Source organism: Mesoplodon mirus, assembly GCF_964341445.2.
Source record: "Mesoplodon mirus genome assembly, chromosome: 9".
Classification (NCBI taxonomy): Eukaryota; Metazoa; Chordata; class Mammalia; order Artiodactyla; family Ziphiidae; genus Mesoplodon; species Mesoplodon mirus.
Genome location: NC_138985.1, coordinates 23,999,292 through 24,026,346, shown reverse-complemented (window position 1 = coordinate 24,026,346; position 27,055 = coordinate 23,999,292). Strand labels below are relative to the sequence as shown.

The 27,055-nt window shown below is 41.0% G+C and overlaps 1 protein-coding gene across 2 annotated transcripts in view; it reads left to right on the top strand.

Moving 5' to 3' along the window:
- Positions 1-27,055, top strand: part of AMPH (amphiphysin) — a gene marked incomplete at its 3' end in the record, with an annotated part of 172,200 nt that overhangs the window by 93,938 nt on the left and 51,207 nt on the right. For both annotated transcript variants that reach the window (XM_082632606.1, XM_082632605.1), the window contains exons 3-8: positions 12-62; positions 7,579-7,673; positions 11,006-11,101; positions 20,100-20,207; positions 22,138-22,223; positions 26,799-26,874. In XM_082632606.1, coding sequence (XP_082488732.1) covers positions 12-62; positions 7,579-7,673; positions 11,006-11,101; positions 20,100-20,207; positions 22,138-22,223; positions 26,799-26,874 — 512 coding nt within the window. The remainder of the gene's footprint in view (positions 1-11; positions 63-7,578; positions 7,674-11,005; positions 11,102-20,099; positions 20,208-22,137; positions 22,224-26,798; positions 26,875-27,055) is intronic.

The following is a 27,055-nucleotide window of genomic DNA, read 5'->3' as shown; positions in this document are numbered from 1 at the left end:
TTTTCAGGCAGAGGGTACCAGACTTCAGCGAGAACTCCGAGGATATTTAGCAGCTATCAAAGGTAATGAGTATGAGTTGTTTACTGCATGTTACCAAGCACAGGTTGTTCTTGGAATTCAGGAGTAGCAAGATTGAGTGTTAATTATACAGCCATTTGGCTTTCTGGCCGGATGGGTACTCCAGCACAGGTGTTGCATTCCACCCACTCCCCAATTCCCATTGAAATGATAATCAGAATACACAAGGAACAAATGCGTCTGCCCTTATGCTGGAAACTAGGAATAGGTGCCTCCCACGTCCTACAGCTTTCTAGGAAGAGTTGTTAGATAGAGTGAGCTTGAGACCTTGCAGCCGATTTTATCCCAGGGGAGAGTATGTCCCAAGAGCTGGATGCTCACAGACTTACACACAAGCCTTCTAGCTGGAGGGGGCGAGGGATGGTAGCAGGGTTAGCAGGAAGCATGGCCCTGGACTGCCTGTGACTTGTGGGGACCAGCTGCACCTGCAGCCCTGCCACTGTAGGGGGACAGAGAGGCTCTGGCGCTGATTTCTAGTCTCAGGATATTCAAGGCAAAGAAATGAGGCTGGTGACGGAGGGCAGGGAGAGTGATGGGGGTGTGTGTCCATCTCTGCCGGCCAGCCGCTGTCCAGCCCCCTGCACTGAGTCAGATCCAAGTGCAACCACGGATGTGATGGATGATAAGGCAGATTTTGAGATTAGTGGGGAGAGAATGGATCATCTGTCAATGAGTCTTGGGTAAACTGGCCAAACACTCAGAAAAAAGTGAGATTCCCAACCTCACTCTTTACTCCCTCCTCCTCCATTCCAAATATAGTGAAGATTGAAATATGTATACAAAGAGATGCTCTCAAGTACCAGAATAAAATACAGTAGACTTAGTCTCCAGCCTTGGGTGACAGGGTCTTTACAAGGCTAAGCCAAAACGCAGAAACCGTAAAGGGAAAGTTTGAGAGATTTGACCTCATACATATATAAAATGTTAAAAAAATTATTTTGACAACATATTTTAATGAAAGTGAACCAGGATATAAAGAGCTCAGTAAGTAAACTAAATGAAGATCAGTTGATCAAAAGAAAAACTGAGTAGAACATAGGAAGAGGAAATTAACCAAAGAAGATCTGTCGATGGGTAATAGATGTGGAAAATGCTTATCCTGAGTAATCAAAGAATATTAAATAAAATCAAAAGGAAGAAGCTGTTATTTTTCTTCCAAATGTTCAAAGACATTAAAAAAAAACAACCCATAATACCTAGCATTGGCAGAGCTGTGTGGGAAATGGACCCCTTCTATACATTGCTAGCAAAACAGCATTCCTAGAGAACGATTTGGCAAAGGTCTTTAAATGTGTATTTTTTTTTGGCATGACTTTTTAAAAAATTTTATTTATTATTTATTTTTGGCTGCGTTGGGTCTTCATTGCTGCACGCGGGCTTTCTCTAGTTGCAGCGAGCGGGGGCTGCTCTTTGTTGCAGTGCGCAAACTTCTCATTGTGGTGGCTTCTCTTGTTGCAGAGCATGGGCTCTAAGTGTGTGGGCTTCAGTAGTTGTGGCACACAGGATCAGTAGTTGTGTCTCACGGGCTCTAGAGCGCAGGCTCAGTAGTTGTGGCACACGGGCTTAGTTGCTCTGCGGCATGTAAGATTTTCCCGGACCAGTTCTCGAACCCGTGTCCCCTGCATTGAAAGGTGGACTCTTAACCACTGTGCCACCAGGGAAGTCCCTGGCATGCCTTTTGATACAACAGTTTCATTTCCAAGAATTTATTCTTAACAGTTTCAATGTGTATGTATGAAATTGATTACAGAGGTATGGTTACATAATGAAATAATGAAAATCTTAATTAAAAGTTAGTCATGATAATAAAAATTAGTGAAAGTAATTTTTAAACTAAAATGTATTTAAGCTTTGATATACCAGCCATATAATTTCAGTTCTCGTGACAACTCTATGAGGCAGGTACTTTTATTATCTTCATCTTATAGGTAAGAAAAGCCAGGCACAGAGGGGTTAAATAGCTTGTCTACGGTCATGGGCTTATTAAACAACACGGCTACAATACATAGACTGGTCTGTGTGTCTCCTGAGGCCTTGCTGTTTCCTTGTACTGCCATTGAGCTATATGGCCATCACTATTGCATTAGTTTCATAAATTAGAGTTCATCTGTAGAATGGAGTAATGACAACTTACCTCTATTGCTTTTTAATGAGCACTTACTATGTGCTAGGCTGTGTACTAAGCATTTTAGCCATGTTATCTCTTTGTTACCATCCAGTGCAGACTAAATGACATTAGCCTTATTTTGCCTTTGCAAAGAGGTAAACCTCAGAGAATTTAACTTCCACAATACAGCGAGCACATAATTCACTGCTCTAAAAAAATTAACCTCAAGTATTTATAACAGTTTGGTCAGAAAATAGAAGGCACTCTAGGTATTTCTTTCATTACTGATTCAAGATTGAACACAAGAAGTCACATATTATTTTAAACACAGTATTTTCTCTTTGTTAGCTGATTAAAAAGAAGTGGATACATCTGTTGAATGAATGAGTGAATTAGATCTCTTTTCCAAGTCTATATATTTTGGTTTATTTTATTGCCCTAGTATGGATAATGCTGTTTAAAAAGACTGACTTAATTCTTTTCCTTAACATGGTCTAGAAGGATAATCCACTGAGTGAAGAGTTGGCTCCAGAGAGACATTGGGTGGAGCATCCAAGCAACTCTTCCATCAGACTGTGCCCTGCATCCCACTTCTAATGGCCACATCTCCATAAGAAGGAGGGAGGACCCTCTACCAGCTTTCCTCCACGCATTTTGCTGACTGAGTGATGTTAACAAATGATATTCCATGAGAGAGACCTCTGTTTAGATTACTTTGGCTGAGGCTGGTTGGAATAATTTTTAAACAGGTTACTACAGCGTTTATCAGAGCCCTTAATATGCTAATACAACTAAGCTCCCATGGCCTATGGAGTAGGCAGCATTTTCCACTGATTTAACTGTAGAATGCCTTTTTCTTCTCAAAGTCTGACAAAGAATTAGCATTCCTTAGGGCAAATTTTGAGTTTTGGGAACACACTTAAAGACAAGGGTTATGCATTAAGTCGATCGTAATTTGCATTTTCAAAGCGCTTTCATGGCCCATTTTTCTGGTTTTCACAAGAAGAGCTCCAGCTAACTCATGGTACAGCTTAATACAGGCAGCATTACAGAGGAATGAGATCTCACCCAGCGGAGTGATGGGCCCTGGGTCTGGTCCCAGAGGCAAGTGTGGGAAAATCACCAAGCCTGTCAACTGCCTCATGTGTAAAGCGGCTCTGAAGTCCCCCAAAATCTCTACTCCTGGAATTCTATGAAATTGGATTCAATGAGCTCTACCCTTCATCTTATTATCACTAAATCTCTGGGTGGTATTCACTCCAGTAGGTCTTTATTATTTCTGCTGACGGCTTGGGCTTTGCAGGAGATCGTATGCTCGCATTCATTTTAGCAGCAACATTGCCTTGAGCCTCAATTACAGTCCTGGTACTGTTCTAGGAGATGGAGATGCAGAGATGAACAAGACATAGTGTCTGTTCTCGTGCAGCTAGCCGTAGAGAAAGCTGAATAAACAAGAAGACCAGATATGCATAGTAATAAGTAGTTTAAGAGAAGTGTGCATTCTGGGCTATCACAACAGAGGAGAGACCCCCTCCACCTTAGCTGAGGGACAAGAGACCAGGTCAGGAATGGCCCTTTCAAGGAACTTACACTTGAATGGACCCAAGAAGGGGGCATACGTGGTCATCAGGTGATAAGATATGCCAGAGAAAGGGGTTGATGTTGGAAGGACTTTCCAGGTAGAAAAAGCATTGGGTTTTATTCTGTCAATGCAGAAGGGAGTCCTTACATTATTGTAGGTGAGGGAATGAGTCACATGATCAGATTAGCATTTTAGAAATAATTATTGTGATTGTGTGGAATCCAGGCTAGGGGGAATGAAACTGCTAGGAAACTTCTTAGAAGTCTAGGCTAATAGTTTAACAATAATTATAGCTAACATTTATTGAGCATGTAGGTAGGCACTGACATAAACGTTTTATGGCCTCATTTCATGTTATTCTTACTACAACACATGACATGTACTGTAATTTATTGATAATGTACATGTTAGAAAACTGAGGTCTAGGGTGGTCCAAAATTTTGATGAGAGGGAAGTGGTTCCCATCCAGAATAGTCATTCTTCTCTATATGATGTTTGAGACTTGTCTTACAGTTTTGGAAACCACTAATCTTTTAAGAAAATATTGGATATTAGATATTATTAAATGTCACTTAGCATCTATTCTGCTTTAACGGTGCCCAATTACTTTGAAGGGGACTTGGGTTTTAGCTTTTTTTTTTTTTTTCTCGTATGCTCTGCCAGCAGAGTAAATCCTAAATCCCTAAAGCCTCTGCCAATCTTTATGCCTTTTAAGAGCAAGGCTGTGTCTTGTTCACCTGTGTATCCCTCAGAGTACTTCCTATGGAGTGTTCTAGAGATAATTTTTTTGTCAAAATAGATTCTTTCCAAATTATCCACACCACTACTTATCCACACAGCAATTAGTAGTTATTTTTGTCTGCTAATAGAAATATTTACTGCAAACATTGAGCTTTTCGCCTCAGTAAGGTCTTACATAATTTTATTTTAAACTTACATTTACAGTTTCATTTTTTATTTATTTATTTATTTATTTATTTATTTTGGCTGTGTTGGGTCTTCATTTCTGTGCCCGGGCTTTCTCTAGTTGCGGCGAGTGGGGGCTACTCTTCGTTGTGGTGCACGGGCTTCTCATTGCTCTGGCTTCTCTTGTTGTGGAGCACGGGCTCTAGGTACACGGGCTTCAGTAGTTGTGGCGTGTGGGCTCAGTAGGTGTGGTGTGTGGGCTCAGTAGTTGTGGCACATGGGCTCTAGAGTGCAGGCTCAGTAGTTGTGGCGCATGGGCCTAGTTGCTCCATGGCATGTGGGATCTTCCCGGACCAGGGATCGAACCCGTGTCCCCTGCATTGGCAGGCGGATTCTTAACCACTGTGTCACCAGGGAAATCCATCACAGTTTCATTTTGTACCACAAAGGTTTTGTCCTACAATGCCATATTCTTCTTTCTTTCTCTTAAGACATTAAGAACCTACCTAAACAGCTGTTTATAATTTCCATCTGACTCAAGGCAAAGATTTAAAAGAAAACTTCAGAAGCCTTTTGGCATCTGAATTATAGAATTCTAACTGATGACTCACTTTTGGTATAAATTTGAAGGGTACATTTCTTAGTATTGATTTGCTTAGGGAGGGGTAGACATAGACACTTGAAATAAATGTTCCTGCCATGTCACTGGTGACCACAAGAGACATTCTTCCTTGTTTGGATTCAAAATGCTAGGGGATGGATGCAGGTTTTTGCATTACTTTTTGCCTGTCTCTACACTTACAAGACGCTAGTTCATCAGAGTTCCCAGAGAATTGAGTCATCACTGCTGTTTCCTACCTTAGCCTGCCGGGCTTCATCACGTGGTTGCCAAGTCATTTCAGCAGGTGTGGGTTGTACCTCTCATTGTAAGGGGCGTCCTTAATATGTTCAATGATGTGCTCTTCATGGAGAGAGGGTCACAGGCTTTCACACTTCCCATGGCCCCAAAACACGTTCATACCTTTCATGTGCAAAGACCAAATATATATCTGCACCTTATAAGGGGAATAAAAAGGGGGATGGTCTATGCCTAAAGCATGGAAAAGTATTATGAAATAGCAAATTAGACGTTGACTCTTTTTGTGGGATGGGACTAGTATTTTATTTTATTTTTTTAAAATTGGTATTGATATATAGTTGATTTTCAATGTGTTAGTTTCAGGGGTACAGCAAAATGATATATATATATAAATATATATACTTTATATATATAATATATATAAATATACTTTTTTAGATTCTTTTCCATTGTAGGTTATTATAAGATATTGAGTATAGTTCCCTGTGCTATACAGTAGGTTCTATTTTATATATAGTAGTGTGTGTATTTTAATCCCAAACTCCTAATTTATTCCTCCCTGACTCTTTTCCCCTTTGGTAACCATACGTTTGTTTTCTATGTCTATGAGTCTATTTCTGTTTTGTAAATAACTTCATTGGTATCATTTTATAAGTGATACCATATGAAATTCTCTGTCTGACTTACTTCACTCACTATGACAATCTCTAAGTCCATCCATGTTGCTGCAAATGGTGTTATTTCATTCTTTTTTGTGGCTGAGTAATATTCCATTGTGTGACTCTTTGAGGATATACTTTGATCCTTTCAGACATCTTCTTTTTATTTTTTATTTTATTTTGTAGAGCAGAGAAAGGTTTATTGCAAGGGCCAAGCAAGGAGAACAGGCAGCTTGTGCTCAAAACCCTCAAACTCCTCAGCCATCTTCTTTTATTTTGTCCTTTTCTCTCACTGTTGAACCCAGAACTGACTGTCTTAAATTCAGCAAGCATGTGGGTGAGTCTAGAGTGTTGCAGCTTTCAGTTTAACAGAAAACTTTCCCTCTTTGATTCGCTGGCATTAAGTTTATGTGTCTTTTATTTTTAATGGCAGCACTATGGTTTTTCTCTCCTCTCCTTCTATCCAGCCCCTTTTCATATCCCCTAGTGACAAAGACCAGGACACCAACTCGGTCAGGTCTCACCTTCCAGCTGTGAGGGAGAGTCTGGTGCCAAAGAGGCGCTTCTCCAAGTCACCAGCCAAAGACTCCACTTTGCTCTCCCCAGCCCTGAGCTGTCTCCACAGCAATCCGCACTTTACCCTCCATGATTTGAAGGAGGGGCAAAGAGAGTCTGGAAAAGACTTCATGATACTTTGTATCACCATGTTGCACTGGGAAACTTTATATCTTTCCTATTATTAATAACCGTATTTTTGCAACATACCAAATTGTACCTTAATGAAAATTTTGAAAATACCCATAGACTTAAGAACACTAAGCTTTCTGAGAGTTCTGACTTAAAACTGTATGTATAAGCTTTTAGTAATATTGGAAAAAGAACAACTTCTTGTTTCTTTTGAAAAATTTTAGGCCACTTAAAGCCCTTTCAATGATGCCTGAAAATCCTATAGATTTTGCTTCTATCTGCTTCCCCCCCCACCCAAATGCTTTATTTCTAATACGTAAAGTCATTTGGTATTAATTGTTTTAGAACTCTTTAGTTTTATAGGTAAGTATTCTAGGTGTCCCATACATTTACAGTTTCATGCCATTTAGCAAGTGACAGCACATTTAATAGGACATATTATTATTGGTGTTTTTAGACTAGAACACCTTGTTGATTTTTTCAAGACCCAGCATGTTTCTTTATCCCGAAAATACTAGAAAATGCACCCTGTAATCAGAATCAGGACTACAGGTGCAAATAGCAATTGTGCCTGCCCAGGTTTTCCCTAAACAATTAGCAAGTATTCAAGATTTTTCCTCTCACTTTGAAAAGTAGGGGAAGGAGGAAGAGACTCCTCACCTACCTCTCTCTAACAGGAGTTGTTTTTCTCCAATGCTAGGCATGCAAGAGGCTTCCATGAAGCTCACCGAGTCGCTGCATGAAGTCTATGAGCCCGACTGGTACGGGCGTGAAGATGTGAAAATGGTTGGCGAGGTAAGAGCTGGTCACAGCACGTGAGAGGCCCCGGGGTGACTTCTGTGAGGTTCCCACCATGTCCTGCTCACTCAGCCTATCCCCTGACCCCCTCTCACCACTTCATGGCCCCAATCATGAGGGGACACCGTGTACCCAGAAGGCACTGTGCAGTTCCACCATCCAGATCAACCCAAACTTGCAGTGAGGAGTGAACATGATAATAAAGCCACTTGGGTAGAAAGCTGTGGCTTAAAGATTGGTTTTGTTCAACATAAGAATAGCACTTGTCGGTCCTTTACTACACTTCTTAGCCCATTCCAGTAGGAGAACTGGCTCATGGCCTGATTTTATGTACTGTGCCTTCTTCCTCATCCCTCCTTGAAAGCAGGCACAGGATCTGGGAAGAGCATCCCATTCACTTTACCACCAGATGGTCCATTCGCTGGTCTGCAGGGCCGAGGACAGGGCCTGCTAATAGGAATTTAACTAATGAAAGGCTTCGTCCTTAGACATGTCTTAACACCTGAAATGCGCCATCTAGCTCAGGGCTGTCTGGCTCTGGGAAGTGAGAAAGTGGTTATTGTTGCTTTGAGGAAGGCGGAATGGGCTGTGACATCAGACGAGTTCTTTAATCTTCTTGGGCTTTAGTTCCTCATCGGTGAAGTGAGAGTAATAATTGTATCTCCTAATAACACAAAGTCTGTGTATTCACATCCTCGACCTAGTGCACTGTGTGTGTGATTATTACTGACTTTAGGAAGCCTGCTGTCAGGGGTTTTCTCATGTCCAAGCTCTTCGTTAAAACAAAGAACGGTTGGCCATCGTGCCCACTTCATGGGAGCTCGTTGCTTCTCATGAGGCACAGAAGAGTTAAGAGATATGGCCGCCACAACTCAGGGAAGGGTTTGGTACATGACATGCTGATCATCTGTGCAGCCTTTGGAAAGATGGGTTAGCATCTTTCCTGGGCTGCTTCACGAAAATTCTGAAACCCCCACATGGATCACAAGTCATAATCTTGTTATGAGTATGATAGAAACTGAGATCTATTTATGAAGAAAGCTCTTTGTGAGCTCCGTTACCTCTTTTGAAAACTTTCAGTATGTGAATTAGGCAAAACTAGCCTCCACACGCCATTTTCCAATGCAGTTTTGAGGAACTGCATCTTCTCACGTTTCTTAAATATAAAGATGCTGTGTTTCAACAGCGTGTTGTTAAAGGCTTAACTCATTTTGTAAATTTCTGATTAGAGGTGTATAATTAAAACTTCATTGTGAAAAGAAGAATTTTTAAGGGAATGGTAGAAACTTGTGTGAATGGTTTTTCAGAACACCACGTTACAATTCTGTGTATGGCAAATGCCACTGTTGACCTTGATTCCTAAGGAAACAGCTGCTGTCCTACCTTGATCCTCGTGGCTGCCAGGATTTTTGGAATCTTTCGATGGGGAAGCACCTGACACTGCATGTTCAGGGGGTCTGCTCAGATCATAAGATAAGCCTCTTAGTACGGTGGACTTAAATTTTTTTGTTTGCATAAAATTCTTTTTTTTTAATTCTTTATTTATTTGGTTGCACTGGGTCTTAGATACAGCAGGCGGGCTCCTTAGTTGCAGCACATGGGCTCCTTAGTTGTGACATGTGAACTCTCAGTCATGGCTTGCATGTGGGATCTAGTTCCCTGACCTGGGATCGAACCCGGGCCCCCTGCATTGGGAGCACGGAGTCTTATCCACTGCGCCACCAGGGAAGTCCCTGTTTGCATAAAATTCTTTTTTTTTTTTTTTTTTTGCGGTATGTGGGCCTCTCACTGTTGTGGCCTCTCCCGCTGCGGAGCACAGGCTCCGGACGCGCAGGCTCAACGGCCATGGCTCACGGGCCCAACCGCTCCACGGCATGTGGGATCTTCCCAGACCGGGGCACGAACCCGTGTCCCCTGCATCGGCAGGCGGACTCTCAACCACTGCGCCACCAGGGAAGCCCTGCATAAAATTCTTAATAAGGGTCTATGACAATTAGACTTGGGTTTTAATGTGTGAAAAAGAGAAGCCAATCGACCATTAAAACGTGGTTTTCAACAAGAGAGAAGCTTCTCTCCCATCACCGACCTTGGAGGTTGGCAGCCCAGGTGTGGGATGGGGGACCCACGAGCATCAGGGGCCTGTCTTTGCATCCCTGCTGCCACCTCCACGTCCAAGATGACTCTGAGCTCTGGCTATCAGCTCTCATTGTTGTCTTCCAGTCAGCAAGAAGGAGGAAGCGTGGAGGACAAGCCTCCTTTTAGGGCCACTTCCTGAAAGTCCATCCCATTGGCAGAATTTAGTCTCATGGCTACACTGGGCTGCAGTGGAGGCTGGGAAGTATGGTCTGTATCCTAGGCAGCTGTGTGCCTGGCTAAAACTGGACGTTCTATTGCTAAGAAAAAAGAAAGGGTAGGCATTGTCAGGAGACGCCCAATGTAGTAATGGGAGGAATATGGAATGACGTTCTTGCGCACGTGCCTGGGATTCTGTGAAGCAAGTTTATGTTGTCAACTCACATACTTGGAGAAATTGAAACTCAGGAACGTTCAGTTCTCCAAAGTCACACAGCTGGGCTATGAACTCTGTTCTGGTGAGGCAGCCTGGTGTCATCGACAGATCATGGGCTTCAGATTCAAGGGTTGAAACCAGAGTCTGTCATAAACCAGCTGCATGACCTTAGCCAAATTATGTAACAGCCCTGGACTTCAGCATCATCTTCTGTATAATGGCAACAATGAGACTTTCTTCATAAGGCTATTGTGAGAAGTAAATCACACATACACACAGAGACACATACAGCTTTTAACCCAATGCCTTGACAGTAATAGAAGTAACAATAATAATAATATCTAATACTCAGTGTGTTTATCATAACTGATATTCCATAAATTGTAGGGCCCTTCCCAGTATGACTAAATTTTCTGCTCTCCATGTGGAGGCTTCAGCAATGGTTTGTTGTTTGTCTGGAGTGGTTTCTAATTTCATGGATTGCTTCAGAAGCAAACTGTCTTTGTGGAATTCTTCACAGACTCCTAGCCCCAAAGTCCATCTATAGGAATCTGGAGACCTTTTGAAGTTTCTACATTCTTTAGTAATTCGGAATCAGAAACACATTTTTAAATGAGCTGAGCCCTTAGGTAGCCTATATTATAAATTAGAACTGGTAGCCAAATTACTGTATTTTTAAATAATCCACACTTTTCTAGCATTTACTAGCCAGGGAAGTAGAACTTATTTAATTCTATAGTTTCAGGTTTTTTAGAAGTTGGTGAAAGTTATCCAATTAAAATAATTCTGCAGTTGTCTCTTTATTCTCTTTTTCTTTCAGAAATGTGATGTGCTGTGGGAAGACTTCCATCAAAAACTAGTGGATGGGTCCTTGCTGACACTGGACACCTATCTGGGCCAATTTCCTGACATAAAGGTATTTTATTCTGTGTCTATAAAGGGAAGAATTGAATGGTCCCATGTTCTTATTAAAACATGGGCAAGAGATAAGTAGAATTAAAAGTGCTCAAGCTGACATCAAAGAGAGTTGGTAACTTTTCATTTATTTAAGCATGAGATTTTTATCCTGTTCCTAACAGTTTAAAATGAAATATAGTTCCAGAAATCACATTTCCCCCTTTAATGAACTGCTTCAGCTTTTATTTCTCTACAGAAGTCTTTTTAATCCTATAGATAGAAAATCATAAATCAGAGATACCAAAAAATTCCAGTCTTCTTTATGTTCAAACCTTTTGGTTATATGGCATTTGGCAAGAATTTCCGTTAGAATAAACAAAGGTCATGAGGAAAGGAGAAACTTCATTACACATGTGAGAGCAAAATCTGATCTTTTCCTTACTGTTTATTTTGTGTATGTTCATAGTACACCTGCATATTTTTTCTCTCCTTGAAATTTTCAGATTCATATTGAATTCTTAAGATGTAAGCATTTCAAGTACATTTGCATCTGGATCTAAAAATATCTTGTCTAAAACATTTGTCTTATTCTTATATCTTGGATTCAATGAAAGGAAAATATACAAGTGAAGGATTGAATATCACAGATTTGAAATTGACTCTTAAGGTATAGATGGTCTTTAAACCATCCCGGCTGTATATAGCAAATGGTAGCGTTAATAGATGTGCTCCCTAGTTGTTTTTCCAGCTCAAAGAGGACTGCTAGGTAAGACAGCCATGTGCCCTTCCTGTAGAGCGAGGAGGCCATGAACCAGTGTCCATGGGCATTTTCAGTATCTTGCTAGGTGACCTCTGATGTGAAGTTCCGTTTTTTACCTGGCCTTCTTTATAGCCATTGCCAGACACCAGGAAACTATCTGCAATAATGTGCACCGCCCTTGGCCGTGAAACATAGTGAAGCTTCTTGGCCAAAACTATACTCCTATCAATGATGTTCGTTTCCTCAGTCTCACACAGAATGCCTAATGCTAGATGGCCAACACCCGAAGTGTGTTTTGGGACACCAGAGGCACCAGACAAAAACCTAAGTGGATCAGACTGGACACATTAGCCTTGTTGGCAAAATGTCCCAGAGAACAAATCCAAATGACGAATTCTAGGTGATGTTATCATAACAGGCAGCAGAATGCTTTACCGAGTCATTGTATAGCTACATCTTAATTTGGAAAGGTATTAAGTCAGTTTTAAAAATTTTCTGAGAAATTAAACAATTTTTTAAAAAATTATAATTCTGTACACAGGGAAAGTGTTTTGAGATATCTTCAGATGATTTGATAGGCATTGACATTTTGTCTTGGAATTTGCAGCATTTGTGGAGCAAACAGTCTCAGAATTATTATCACGCTTTAGAATACTGTTTATTGTGTGGTAATTCAGTCTCCATAGAAATCAATTCCTAATAAATTAGGTAAAAGAAACGTTTGTCTTCCTACTTGAAAATTTCAAAGAACCTCGCAACTTGTCTAAATTATTCATATAATATTTGGTAGTACAACTTAGATAAGCAAATAAAGGCTGTGATTGACTACAGGAGAATACATTTGAAAAGTTGTTGAGCTTCAGGAACAAAAACTTAGTATCATCAAAAATGTGTGAAGGATCTGTTTGTTATTTGTTATTTGTTATGATACTGCCCAGCAATAGCTATTTGGAAATTGACCATTCTCTCTAGGAGCGTAAAATTTCAGAAGACCTACAGAAGTACCTTTGTTGAAACAGAGAGATTAAAATAAACTCATGATGGATTATGTTGGTTAGTCTTTTCAGTTTGTTGAAACACTCAGTGGAATTTTATTCTATTTTTTAATTAATTAATTATTAATTTAATTTTGGCTGCATTGGGTCTGCGTTGCTGAGTGCGGGCTTCTCATTGCAGTGGCTTCTTTTCGTTGTGGAGCACAGGCTCTAGGCACATGGGCTTCAGTAGTTATGGCACGTGGGCTTAGTAGTTGTGAAAGGGCTTAGTTGCTCCACGGCATATGGGATCTTCCCAGACCAGGGCTCGAACCCGTGCCCCCTGCATTGGCAGGCAGATTCTTAACCATTGTGCCACCAGGGAAGTCCTTTTATTCTGTTTAAGCAGTTCTTTTCCTGTGGTCCATGGTGTCCATGGTTGAGGTCACACACAATGATGAGCCTCCAGTTACTGAAACATCTTACATGAGAGATTTGGAATCATGTTATCTAGCTGGATTCCCTGAAGATAAATGAAATATGGTTTTACCTGCATCATGGTTTTACCTGCTTCATGGAAAGAGCCTACATAATCTCTCTCTCTATTCCTCTGAAGTCACATTCAGAATATTAGAGCATACACATAGGGTTTCAACCAAGATAGACAATTGTAAAACCATTTCATATGGTGAACAGTGAAGGAAATAGCAGTGTTTAACTTGGAAAGGAAACAATCTGGGGTTGGAGAGCAGTTGGGATAGCTGTTTCTAATCGTTGAAAGACTTTTCTTCTGTGAACATACACAGATGTTGTGCCTCTTACTCAATGGACGGAAGTTTGATGTGGATACAGACTCTGTCACTTCATAAAGTGAGTGCTGAGAGATTATGTAGTGAATAGGTTATTGATGAAAAGGAGGATTATGATTAAAAATACAGTGGAGCATTTTCAAAGCCTGGAACACAGTTGACTTCCTTGACTCATTAACGTCAACAGGGTGTGCATGGTTAGGCAAATTTCCAAATGTTGACTGCAGCCCATCAGCAAGGGCTATGCAGTACCATTCATGAGGGAATGGTGTTTGACTTTTCCAGCTGTGATTGTCAGGGCACCTGGTGTTACAGTTTTTGTTGTGCAGCACTGATATCTAAAATCAATGTTGTAATAAGAGCCAGCTTGTCCCCAACCTACACAGGCTTACAGCTGTTAGCAGTTATTGTAAAATGAAGTTTAGATTTTATCTTGGCAGCTGTGCATGAGCCATTAAGCATATATTTACAGCAGTGGGCCAAAATGAATTCCAACTTGGAGTTATTGTTGAAATTTTTTAAAAATTTAGTAAATTACTTTCTTCACTGCATACGGTCAATGCATAGTGGGGAATCTGAAGAACTTTTAATTAAACCCTTTAATTGAGACTTCCCTTGTGGTCCAGTGGTAAAGAATCCACCTCCCAATGCAGGGAACACAAGTTCGATCCCCGGTCAGGGAACTAAGATCCCACAGCTCCAGAGCCCACGTGCTCTGGAGCCCAAGCACCACAACTAGAGAGAAAAAACCCACACGCCACTAGAGAGAAGCCCAAGCTCTGCAACTAAGACCCAACACAGCCAAAAATAATAACAATAAATAAATAACTAAAATAAGTAAATATTTAAAAGCCATTTAATTAAACTATTTATGATTAAGCTAGTAAATTTATTTAATAAAATTTACTATTGGATGATTAAATAAGAATTGTATCATTTTCCACGTGAAAGCTATAGTGTATTAACTCTACCCTTTCTTAGGAGATGCGGTTCTTTTTTCAGGTTTCCCAAATATCAGATAGGTAAGGCAATAAGATTGATATGTTTTGCCAACACAAAAATATATGCATCAAAATGAGTGATGACCTTCTACCGTATGGTAAGCTGTACTCTGTAATTGACTTGTCAGTTACACAAGAAAATGACTCACATTATTTACTTCACTTCTTGTTTTTGAACAAAAAATAAGATGATCCAGTGCACTGTTCCCAGGCTTGGAAGTAGTTGAATTTTGGCTCTTTTCGAAAATCAAGTTTATCTTCAAAGCATCAAGATTTGCTTTTTTGGAAGATACTAATGGACAACCTCCCCACCCCCGACCAAGTTCACAAAGCAGAGCTTTGTAAAAGTTTCCACAGAGTTACACAAGGCCACTACCTCAAGGGGCAGTGCTCCTTGGAAGGTAACAGATGTCTGCTGAAAGTAATGAGCTTTGTCACCTTGTTAGCACCCTTCTCTCTACTCTGCTGGGCTAATGCATCGCATTTTTTTTTTTTTTTTACATCTTTATTGGAGTATAATTGCTTTACAATGGTGTGTTAGTTTCTGCTTTATAACAAAGTGAATCAGCTATACATATACATATGTTCCTATATTTCTTCCCTCTTGCGTCTCCCTCCCTCCCACCCTCCCTATCCCACCCCTCTAGGTGGTCACAAAGCACCGAGCTGATCTCCCTGTGCTATGTGGCTGCTTCCCACTAGCTATCTACCTTACGTTTGGTAGTGTATATGTCCATGCCACTCTCTCACTTTGTCACAGCTTACCCTTCCCCCTCCCCATATCCTCAAGTCCATGCTCTAGTAGGTCTCTGTCTTTATTCCTGTCTTACCCCTAGGTTCTTCATGACATTTTTTTTTCTTAGATTCCATATATATGTGTTAGCATACGGTATTTGTTTTTCTCTTTCTGACTTACTTCACTCTGTAGGACAGACTCTAGGTCCATCCACCTCATTACAAATAGCTCAATTTCGTTTCTTTTTATGGCTGAGTACTATTCCATTGTATATATGTGCCACATCTTCTTTATCCATTCATCCGATGATGGACACTTAGGTTGTTTCCATCTCCGGGCTATTGTAAATAGAGCTGCAATGAACATTTTGGTGCATGACTCTTTTTTGAATTATGGTTTGACCCATCGCATATTTTGAGTGAACGTGGTATGTCAGCCATCCTTCCGCTGACACCAGTCGGAAGTGGTCGGTGCAGAGCGTAAAGTGAAAGGGATTTGGAAGCAGCTAAATGAGAGTAACTGCCCCGCCCCACCTGTCGTCACCCCTGAAGTGGATGTAGAGGAGTAGCACAGAGTGACAGATGGCAGCTGGATGACAGTCTGTCAGAGACACCTGGGCAGTGCTGGAAAGAGCACTAAGCAAGCATCAGGGGCAGGGAGTGAGTGAGACAAGTGGGGGCACGAGGGTTCAAAATATAAGGACTGCTGACCCTGCACTAACATTACCCCAAGAGGGAGAGCCTCCTTAAACATTGTGCCCTAGGTGTCTCACTGGAGTCACCCTGCTCTTCGCCCTGGTCCCGGGGCTGATACCTAATTCATCTTTCGCCACAGACGTTCTGAGTAATTCTGGACAAGTTAGAGGTTAATCTCATGCAACTTCAAATTCCCTACCTGTAAAATGGGAAAATCCCTGACACACCCATACTGGGCATCGCTGTGAGGATCCGGAGGACTTTGTTTTGTAAACAATACACATTTATATTGTTGTTGTTTTTCTTCTTCCTACCATATGAAATTTAAAGTTTTTTAAGGATCCTCTTCTGCAGTTCTCAGTATTAGACTAGCTGGGCACAACTAGACCCCTGGGGATTTTTTTAAAAGGGACAGATGCCTGGACTTTGCCTCAGACTAACTAAATCAGAATCTCTTAGTCTGGGGCTCAGGAATCAGTGTTTTTTACACTATTTGCTTATTAGCTGTTCCTCCTTAACTTAATTTTCAGTGGTCGCCCTACAGTTTGCAGTGTACGTCTTTAACTTATCACGTCCAACTTCCAATAGCGTTACAGCGCTTTACGTACAGTCTATGAACCTTATAGCAGTATATTTCCAGCTCTTCCCTCCCTTCCCTTGTGCTATTATTGCTACGTAGGTTATAAAGCCCATGATCTGTTGTTTCTGCTTTTCTCTAGTTCACTGACCTTTTCAAGCAATTCAAAGTAAAAAACCAAAATCTTGTCCATTTACCTTAAGTTTTACCATTTCTGGTACTCATTTCTTTGTACAGCTCCAGTTGGTATTAAAATTCTTATATGGCAGTGAGTTCCCCCACCTTTTGTTTGTCTTTTAAAAAAACGTGTATTTCACCTTTACTTTTGGAAGGTGTTTTCACTGGGAATAGAATTCTAAAAATCTCTCTTGGTTTCTTATGTTTCAGTGCTTAAGAGATGCTACTCCATTGTATTCTGGCTTGCACAGTTTCTGAAGACTAGTCTTCTGTAATTCTTACCTTTGTACTTATTTTTTTTTTCTTTATTCTTGATTTTAAGCAGTTTGGTTTTGGTGTAGCTGTCTGTGTCTTGTTTGGTATTTATCCCTCTTGGGATTCTATGAATTTCTTGGATGTGTACTCTTCTGATGTCTTCCTTATTTTATAAAATTCTCAGCCATTATCACTTCAAATATTCCTCTGCCTCTCCCTCTCCTGTCTTTGAGACTCCAGTTACACGATGTTAGACTGTTTGATATTTGATATTGTATTATAGGTCTTGTATGCTTGATTGTGTTTTTTTTTTAAACTTTGTGGGGGTTTCTTTAGTGATTTTTTAAAATTAATTAATGAATTTTTATTTTTGGCTTCATTGGGTCTTCACTGCTGGGTGTGGGCTTTCTCTAGTTGCGGCAGGCGGGGGCTACTCTTCGTTGTGGTGCGCGGGCTTCTCATTGCGGTCGCTTCTCTTGTTGTGGAGCACGGGCTCTAGGTGTGCAGGCTTCAGTAGTTGTGGCACGCAGCATCAGTAGTTGTGGCTCACGGGCTCTAGAGCACAGGCTCAGTAGTTGTGGCACACGGGCTTAGTTGCTCCACGGCATGTGGGATCCTCCCAGACCAGGGCTCGAACACGTGTCCCCTGCATTGGCAGGCAGATTCTTAACCACTGTGCCACCAGGGAAGTCCCTCTCTTTGTGTTTTAATGAGAAAAATTTCTCTTCATTTCATTTATCTTGAACTGTACTGTTTCTTTCCTCAGCTGTTTTAAGTCTAATGAAGAAATTTCTCCTCTCTGATAAATTGTATCATTTCCGTTTGATTTCCATTTAGCTAAATTTCCATGTATCTGTTGAAATTCCCTATCTGTTTATGTATTTTGTCTACCTTTTCCAGCTAGATACTTTAACATGTTAGTCATAGTTATTTGAAAATTACTGACTGGGGACTTCTCTGGCAGTCCAGTGGTTAAGACTCTGTACTTCCACTGCAGGGGGCACAGGTTCAATCCCTGGTTGGGGAGCTAAGATTCCACATGCTGCATGGGTGCAGCCCCCCAAAAAAGTTACTAATACTTCCAACATTTGGGTCATGTCTGAGTCTGGTTCTGTTGCTTGCTCTGTCTTTTCTCATGGGCCGTTTTTCTTTTTTCAATGTGTGTGTTTCAAAATTTTTGATTGAATGCCAGACATCGTGTGTAGAATAGTGAAGACTGGCGTGATATTTATGCCTGGAAACGGGCATGCCTTTTTGTCAAGCCAGTAGTGTGAGAGTTCAAATTAATCTGCTTGCAGCTTGAGCTGGATTTGTGTTTTGTTATTGCTATTGTTATTTCAGTGCACAGTCGCTTTCAAATTCCTCTGGAATTGGGCTGCTCATGCCTTGCACGTATAGTCTAACATCTGTAACATTTTCAGGCTCTTGGGTTGAAGTCTAGTTTTTGCCTCTACTTTGACCTACATTGGTTGGGCCCTTGGATGCCAGAGAGTTTTTCTCAGTGTTCCTGCTCCCCCTCAGATTTCAGGTGTCCTTGTGTGCCAGTGTTTCAGAGGGGGGTCTCTCTCCATACACTTGTCCTTTCTCCAGTGGTAGGCAGCTGTTTCTTGTTATTCAGTGCTGGGCTTGGAGTGGAGGCAAGGCTGTTTTATGTTTTACTTTCCTGGCCTGTCTTAGGCAAAGTCAGCCTCGTATCTGTGGTTGAGCTTGAATAGGAGTTTCCTGACCCTGCCCAAGTGGGATCAGACCTCTTCTTGTTGTAGGAATCAGATCTGGGGCCCAAGAGGGTTTTATGTTCCTCCCCAAGTGGGTTTTCTTTTCTCCCACTCTTCTGTGTGTTACAATTATTTTTGAATATATCTAGGGGCCCAAGGGATTCCTATCCATCACTGGGGCCAGATTGATTTTGCTTCTACGTTTCCCCCAGAATCAGTGGATCTCTGCCTGGTCTCTGTGGACCAGAGGATCTGTTGTTTCTTCCTCAAGTGGCTTAAGGCTTTTGCTTTGTAAAGAGAAAAATGTCCAAGGGAATGGACAGGGCTTTGTATTTCTACCCCCATAGCCATCAGAGATCATCTCATTCTCACGTGCACTGCAAGGGAGTGTGTTGTCCCCAGACTTTCTCATAGCATCCAATAGAGGCCCAAGGAAAGAGCTTGCCCATAAGTGCAACTTCCCTTTGTGTCTTGGACACCCAGCTATTCCAAACTGACACGTTAGCCCACGATAGACCTTAAACAATGTGTTAAAATTTTAGCTGACTACTCCTGTCCACTTATATGGTGGCCACAGCTTTTACCTGCCAAAGGTGAAAGAGTTGATATGTCTCATCTCTCCTTGAAGAGACTCATCCCTCTTTGGAATTGAGATTCGTTTATTGCCTTGTGACTTCATGTCTGTGATACAATCAAGACAATTTATGCTTTTATAAATTATCCAGATTTTTTTCTTGCTAGTGTGGCAGTAACATTCTTTGCAGCTCCCTGTATCCTAACTGGAAACAAGAGTCTCTAGAAATCAATATATTTTTAAATCTCCTCAGATAATTTGAATGAACAGAAGGATTGACCAACACTTCTAGGAAACAGGGTTTCTTCGGAAGTAAATCTGATTTATAGAACTGCTGTGAATGTGAGTGCTACTAGAATTATACAACCAAATCCTAGTAGAGTCTTGTACTGTCTTCAGAATGGAACATTTAAAGATCTAGAATAGAGACTAACTGAGAGTACAGGTTTATGTGCTTCCCTCAACCAGTTCTGGAATTTCTCTGGTCTTTGACTGCAAACTCTGCCTTCACCTCCTCATGATTGTCCTAATTTTTGGAAGGGAAGCCTTTACCTAATGGTTTTCACACAAAGGAGCAGAGGCTGTAGTCTGTTTTCCAGGGATCATTTGTCTAGTGAAATTCTGGTTCACCTCGATCTCCGGTCAAGGTCCTCAGCTACTGCCGACAAGGAAGGCATTTTGGCAGTCAAGAAGAGAGTCTGTGACCACGTCTTTTTCTTAGTGCATATGTTTCCCTGTTGGCAGAACCGCATTGCAAAGCGCAGCAGGAAGCTGGTGGACTATGACAGTGCCCGCCACCATCTGGAAGCTTTGCAGAGCTCCAAGAGGAAGGATGAGAGTCGCATCACTAAGGTAGGGACCTATCCCACTGTTGTCACCACCCTCCATGTTCTGTGACCTGTAGCAACTTTGCTTTGGAAAATGAAATCTTTCCTTTCTCGTGGAGATTGGAATCAGGGCAGAATTGAAACGGAAGTACGGTGCTTGTGGGCTGCTGTTCATAATTTTTAAGTAACATTAAGGGTTTTCAGGTCATAGTAGAGTTTACACAGGTGACACTGACTCACATTTTCATCATAATAAACGTTTGCCCCCAACAGTACTATCTGATCAAAGAAAGTAATGCGTCCTTACATTCTTTCTGTGGTCGTGCTCCAGACTTGATGCCAGAATGCAGATTCAACTAGGAAATCGAGTGTGAAATTCTCAGACAGAAATTGTGCTTGAGAGTACAGATATGTACTACAATTGCATGGCATTCTTTTTCTTTTAGAAGACCCATTTCCGGAGCTTTTACCATGTATGTCAGTCATTGGCTGACAACTCACTGGAGACACCTGCTGACCTCTCACTTGGCATCCGGTCTTGCCTTCCCCCACCTGCACACACACAGCTGCCTGGATGGCCTTTCTGCAGCACCTATCTAGATAGAGCTTCTCCCCTGCTTAAGTCTTTTAAGGGCTCCCATTGCCTGTAGAAAAAAAAATTCCAAATTCCTTACCATGGCCCATGCGACCTTCGCACTTTGGTTCTGACTCACCCTCTCCATCCTTGTCAGCTTTCAAGTCTTCTTTCCCCTCCTTTCCTTCCTCTACACATGTCCTAAGCTGGAGCCTCCGTGACCTACAGTACCAGCTGCTGAGCAGCTGTGATAAGAGCCGCCCTTCACGCGAGGCCCCTGAGGTGCCAGGCACCACGTTCAACACTTCATTTACATCCTCTTTCTTTAATACTCACAACACCTGTGAGGTGGGCGTTGCTATGTCCATGTTACGGATTTGAGGTGCACAAAGGTGGAACAGTCTGATAAGTCCACATGGTTAGTGACTAGCATCCCAAATCCAGCAACTCCACCTTTTATGTATTGCAGTCCATTCTCCATCCCCTTTGTTAGCAAACATTTGCTCATTCTTCAAGATTTGATATCAAGTTAAAACGTCACCTGCCCTATGGAACCTTCTCTATTCCTTGCACCATCTTCCTTAATAGCATGCTCCGTAGCAGCTTATAAGCCCTTTCTTGTAGTGTAATTACTTAGACTTCCCACTAGACAGGAATTTCTTGGAGAAGCATCCGTGTCCAGTATCCCGAGCAGAGCAGTGTACGTGACAGGCTGTTAATGCATTTTTGTAGAGTGAATGACTCTGTAAGAGATGCAAGAGCAACCATGGTAATCAATCACGTTTTCCTTTTGAAATAAGATTCAGTATTTCACTTTTTAAAAAATTAATTAATTTATTTATTTTTGACTGCGTTGGGTCTTTGTTGATGCGCGCGGGCTTTCTCTAGTGTGGCGAGCAGGGGCTACTCTTTGTTGCAGTGTGTGGGCTTCTCATTGTGGTGGCTTCTCTTGTTGCAGAGCACGGACTCTGGGCACTCAGGCTTCAGTAGCTGTGGCACCTGGGCTCAGTAGTTGTGGCTCGTGGGCTCTAGAGCACAGGCTCAGTAGTTGTGGCTCACGGGTTCTACAGTGCAGGCTCAGTAGTTGTGGCGCATGGGCTTAGTTGCTTCTCAGCATGTGGGATCTTCCCGGGCCAGGGATCAAACCCATGTCCTCTGCATTGGCAGGTAGATTCTTTACCACTGCGCCACCAGGGAAGTCCCCAGTATTTCACTTTTATTGAAAAAAATCTTGTGGCTTTTTACCAGATTCTCTCCTTCCCAAAATGTTTCCGGGATGCCATAAAGCTATTCCTATTTTATATTAAGCGATGTTGTGTCTAGAAATGGCTTGTGTCTATGTGATATTTTTTAGTGTAAACATGTTATGTGTCACTTCTAGGCAGAAGAGGAATTTCAGAAAGCACAGAAAGTGTTTGAAGAGTTTAACGTTGACTTACAAGAAGAGTTACCATCGTTATGGTCAAGGTAAAGATGTGTCTGTACAGGTTATAGAAGTTCATGAACAGAGAATATTCCTTATCTTGTCTTATTCCGTGTGATGCTTCAGCACTGTGCAACAGAAGTGTTCAGTAATCTATAATTTCCGATATGGTAGCTACCTGCCACACGTGGCTAGCTGTTGAGCACTTGGAATATGGCTAGTGTGACCGGGGAACTGAACTTTAAATTAAAAGGATTTCTCTTTAACTCTTTTAAATTTAAATAACCTAACGTAGCTAGCAGCTACTACATTGGATGGCACAGTTTTAGACCTTGGTATATTTCTTAGGTGGAGACCCAAATCTCAACTAAGCAGCATTAGGAGAACTGTCCTTAACCTTGAAATTTACACGGATACTCTTTTAGCTTTTGGAAGAACTTCCTTTATTCCAATAGCTCATCTAGTCTTCTGTCTTTGATACGAAGCCTCTACTTTCAGCCCTTACCTGTTAACCCAAACTTCATTCCTATTTTAGATGTTAAATATTCTTCTTATTTATAGGTATTCTGCATTTCTCATGCCATTAAGTGCAGTTTTCCCACTCAGTGGTTGAACAAGAAGTTGTTGGGTGAAGTGGGGCCTTATATCTCTCAATTCCCATCAGCAACCCCATGCTACCACCCTGAATAAACAGAACTGTGCTTGTCATGCAACACTGCTTTAAGTCAAATCCTAAATCTTGGCGAGGATATGGAGAAAAAGGAACCTTAGTACACTGTTGGTGAGACTGTAAATTGGTGCAGCCACTATGGAAAACAGTATGGAGGTTCCTCAGAAAACTAAAAATAGAATTACCATATGATCCAGCAATCCTACTCCTGGGCATATATCCAAAAAAGATGAAAACTCTAATTCAAAAAGATATATGCACCCCTATATTCATAACAGCACTATTCACAATAGCCAAAACATGGAAGCAACCTAAATGTCCATTGACGGATGAATGAATAAAGAAGATATGGTACGTATATACAATGGAATACTACTCAGCCATAAAAAAGAACAAAATAATGCCATTTGCAGCAACATGGATGCAACTAGACATGATCATAAGTGAGGTTAAGTCAGAAAGAGAAAGACAAATCCTATATGATATCACTTATATGTGGAATCTAAAATATGGCATAAATGAACCTATCTATGAAACAGAAACAGACTTACAGGCAGAGTATTCTTCTTCCATTGTAGGGGGCTCTGGGGGAAAACAGTGACCAGCTCCCAGGGGGGACAGGCTTCCCTCAGGGCAGTGCTGAGGTGCGAGCATCCTGGCTGGCAAGCTGGGACTGCGGTAAGCTGAGCTTTTAATCCTTTCCACCATTTCTGAGAACAAAGAAACATCTTAATAAAGAAATTAAGTTGGCCTTGACAGCTGCCAGGAGGGACCTGAGGATGCCTCAGACAAGTCCTTTGGGGAAATGGTAATGTCTCAGAGTCTCTCTTTTTTTTTTTTTTTTTTTCCGGTACGCGGGCCTCTCACTGCTGTGGCCTCTCCCGTTGCGGAGCACAGGCTCCGGACGCACAGGCTCAGCGGCCATGGCTCACGGGCCCAGCCGCTCCGCGGCACATGGGATCTTCCCGGACCGGGGCACGAACCCGTGTCCCCTGCATCGGCAGGCGGACTCTCAACCACTGCGCCACCAGGGAGGCCCTACAGTTGACTCTTGAACAACGCGGGGTTGCTGACCCCCATACAGTCTAAAATCCGAGTACTGCTGGCACTGCCTCAAAAACAAAAGAATTGATAAATGACTCGTCCAAGGGCAGGAAACTGAAACAGTTCAGCTAGAATCAGAACTCAAACCCTAGTTCTTTTGACTCCACATATTATGATCTCTTATCGAACACAAGCTTTCCCCTACACTTAGTTAATTTAAAGATCTGTCAAATGAAAATACAGGTACTATCTTTATTGAAAAAATCCACGTGTAAGTGGATGTGCACAGTTCAAACCTGTGTTGTTCAAGGGTCAACTATACTTTAAATCAATTAAAAGAAAAAGTAGGTGAATTCAGGGCCACATGATCACTGTAGATAAAGAATATTAAGATTGAGCGAAACATTCATTTGTTTTTCTCTGTCTGCCTTATTTCACTTAGCATAATACCCTCAAGGTCTATACAGTCTTGTCACAAATGACAGGATTTCCTTCTTTCTCATGGCTGAATAATGTTTCATTGTATCTATATATCCCATCTTCTTTATCCACTCATCAGTTGATGGACACTTGGATTGTTTCTATATCTTGGCTATTGTGAATAACGCTGCAATGAACATGGAAGTGCAGATACCTCTTTGAGATTCTGTCTCCATTCCCTCATGTATACATATCCAGAAGTGGAATTGCTGGATCGTATGATAGTTCTATTTTTAATTTTTTGAGGAATCTCCATGCTGTTTTCCATAGCAGCTGCACCAATTTACATTCCCACCAACAGTGCACAAGGGCTCCGTTTTCTCCACATCCTTGCCAACCTTTGTTTTCTCTTGTCATTCTGATGATACCCATTCTAATAGGTGTGAGGTTATACTGCATGGTATCGCTTATATGTGGTATCTTTTTTAAAAAAAGGCAAACTCATAGCAACCGTGTAGAAAAGTGGTTGCCAGGTGCTGGCGGTGGGGGAAGTAGGGAGAGGTTGGTAAAAGGTACAAACTTTCAGCTCTAATAAATAAGGACTGAGGACCTAATGTAAAATATGGTGACTGTAGTTGATAACACTGTGTTATATAATTGAAATTTGCTAATAGAACTTAAATGTTCTACAAGAAAAAGATAAATATGTGAGGTGATGGGTGTGTTCATTAACTAGTTGGGGGAATCCTTTCACAATGTATATATCAGGTCACCATCATGTCGCTTTAAATATCATACAATTTTATTTGTCGGTTAGACCTTAATGAAGTTGAAAAAAAAGATGAAGAAAACCCAAATAAACTGATCTTATAAAGAAAAAAAAAAGATTAAGTGAAACGTGGTAGGAATCTAAGGTACAGGTTAAGCCATAGAAGAAATAAGTCTTATTGGTAGAATGGATTTTAGCACTCAACTATTGTTTCATTTCCGAACCTCTAAATTGAACTTCTAGCTTTTATTTTATTAAAATTCCAAACCACATAATTCATGAGAAAGCATGGAAATAACAACATTCACGCTTCAGCAGAATTTCTTGGCAAACATTCCATACTTTTCTATTGCGTTTTCCTCCTTTTGCAACCAAATACTGGTTATCTACTTGTTAACTGCATGGCCTGGGACAGTAAAACTCTTGTGCCTCAGTTTTTTTGGATATAAAATGAGAATCACTGCCTAGGGGGTTGTTATGAGGGTTAAGTGAGGGAATATAAGAAAGTGCTTAGAAGGCTCTTCTTTTTATTGGCTTTAATGATGATGCAACATTCATCCACCTCTACTGTTTGGCATTTGACTCACCACAAGGCACAGCTAAGCCACTAGAAGCCCCCTTTTCTCTAGCCTTTCAACTCTTTGTTTAAATAAGAGGGGTGCCTACTGTGTATGGGCACATTCTTATTCCCCAATAAGTATTCTTATTATAAACTCCCTGAATATATGTTTATTCCATATATTAGACCTATTTAGTATTTCTGGTCCTTTCTTGCTCTTGATTGGCATTTGGAATCTAATTAACCAATCAGGATTCTGGGATGCTTTTTGAGACTGTCACTGAAAAAAGAACATGAATTAAATCAAAGTAGTGATTTACTCAGATGGAGTCAGAAGGACTGAATTAAATATAGAGTCCAAAGTGCCCTCATTTAGAGCAGAGGGAACTTATACTGGGGATACTGGGCTGAATCCACTGGGCTGACGGGTGTGCTTAGTAACTATTAGGGACCTAAAAATGAAGACCGAGGGGACCTTGCTCATTTCACAGAAGCCCCCCACCATGACTTTACTTCACAAATGTGTTTGAGGTATTGCAAATGAATAGCTTGTGTTTTTATTTGTTCAATGAAAGTACACTCTCACTTCAGCTGAAAAATTGTAATTAATGTGTAGGTTTTTTTATTTCTCTCTATCAAACAAATTTCAGAATCCAAATATATGACACCAAAACTAGACCATTTATATTTTGTAAAAATTAATAAACTTCTCTATCTGAAAACTTTTACAAGATACAAATCTAAAATACAAATGCTTAGGGCAGTGGTTCCAAAAGTGTTATCTCTGAGCCGGCAGCATCAGTATTACCTAGAGCTTGTTAGAAATTCAAATTCTCGGTCCCCACCTCAGACCTACTGAATCAGAAACAAACCGCCAAGTGATCCTGGTGCACACTGAAGTGTGAGAACCATTTCTTGGGGTTATTACCAACACTCTAGGAAAGGTTGCGCTGTATACCAAAAGAAGCTGTTTTTGTTCATTAACAAATCAGGAAAGGTTGGGCCTACTTTGGGTTAGGTATTTTTATTTAATCCAATGTTATTCAAAATTTTGTAAAGAAAATCTGTTTTTAATGTATGTCATCGCCATTGAAAATACAGTTTTGCTGACCAGTCTTTCCCATCTCTTCTTTCCTCTTTGTATCTCTACATGGTAGACGAGTTGGATTTTATGTCAATACTTTCAAAAATGTCTCTAGCCTAGAGGCCAAGTTTCATAAGGAAATTGCGGTGGTGAGTAATGAAGATTATTTTTCCTTATGGAATATAAAGTAAATGAATGTTTGTTCTGGAAGCAAATGAAATGGCACAGCACTATGCAAAGAATTCACTCTCTTTCATGTTTCTTTTAATAGTGTGTCATGACTCTCAATAATATTTCTACACTTTTTTTGTAGTGACCACACAGTTCTGT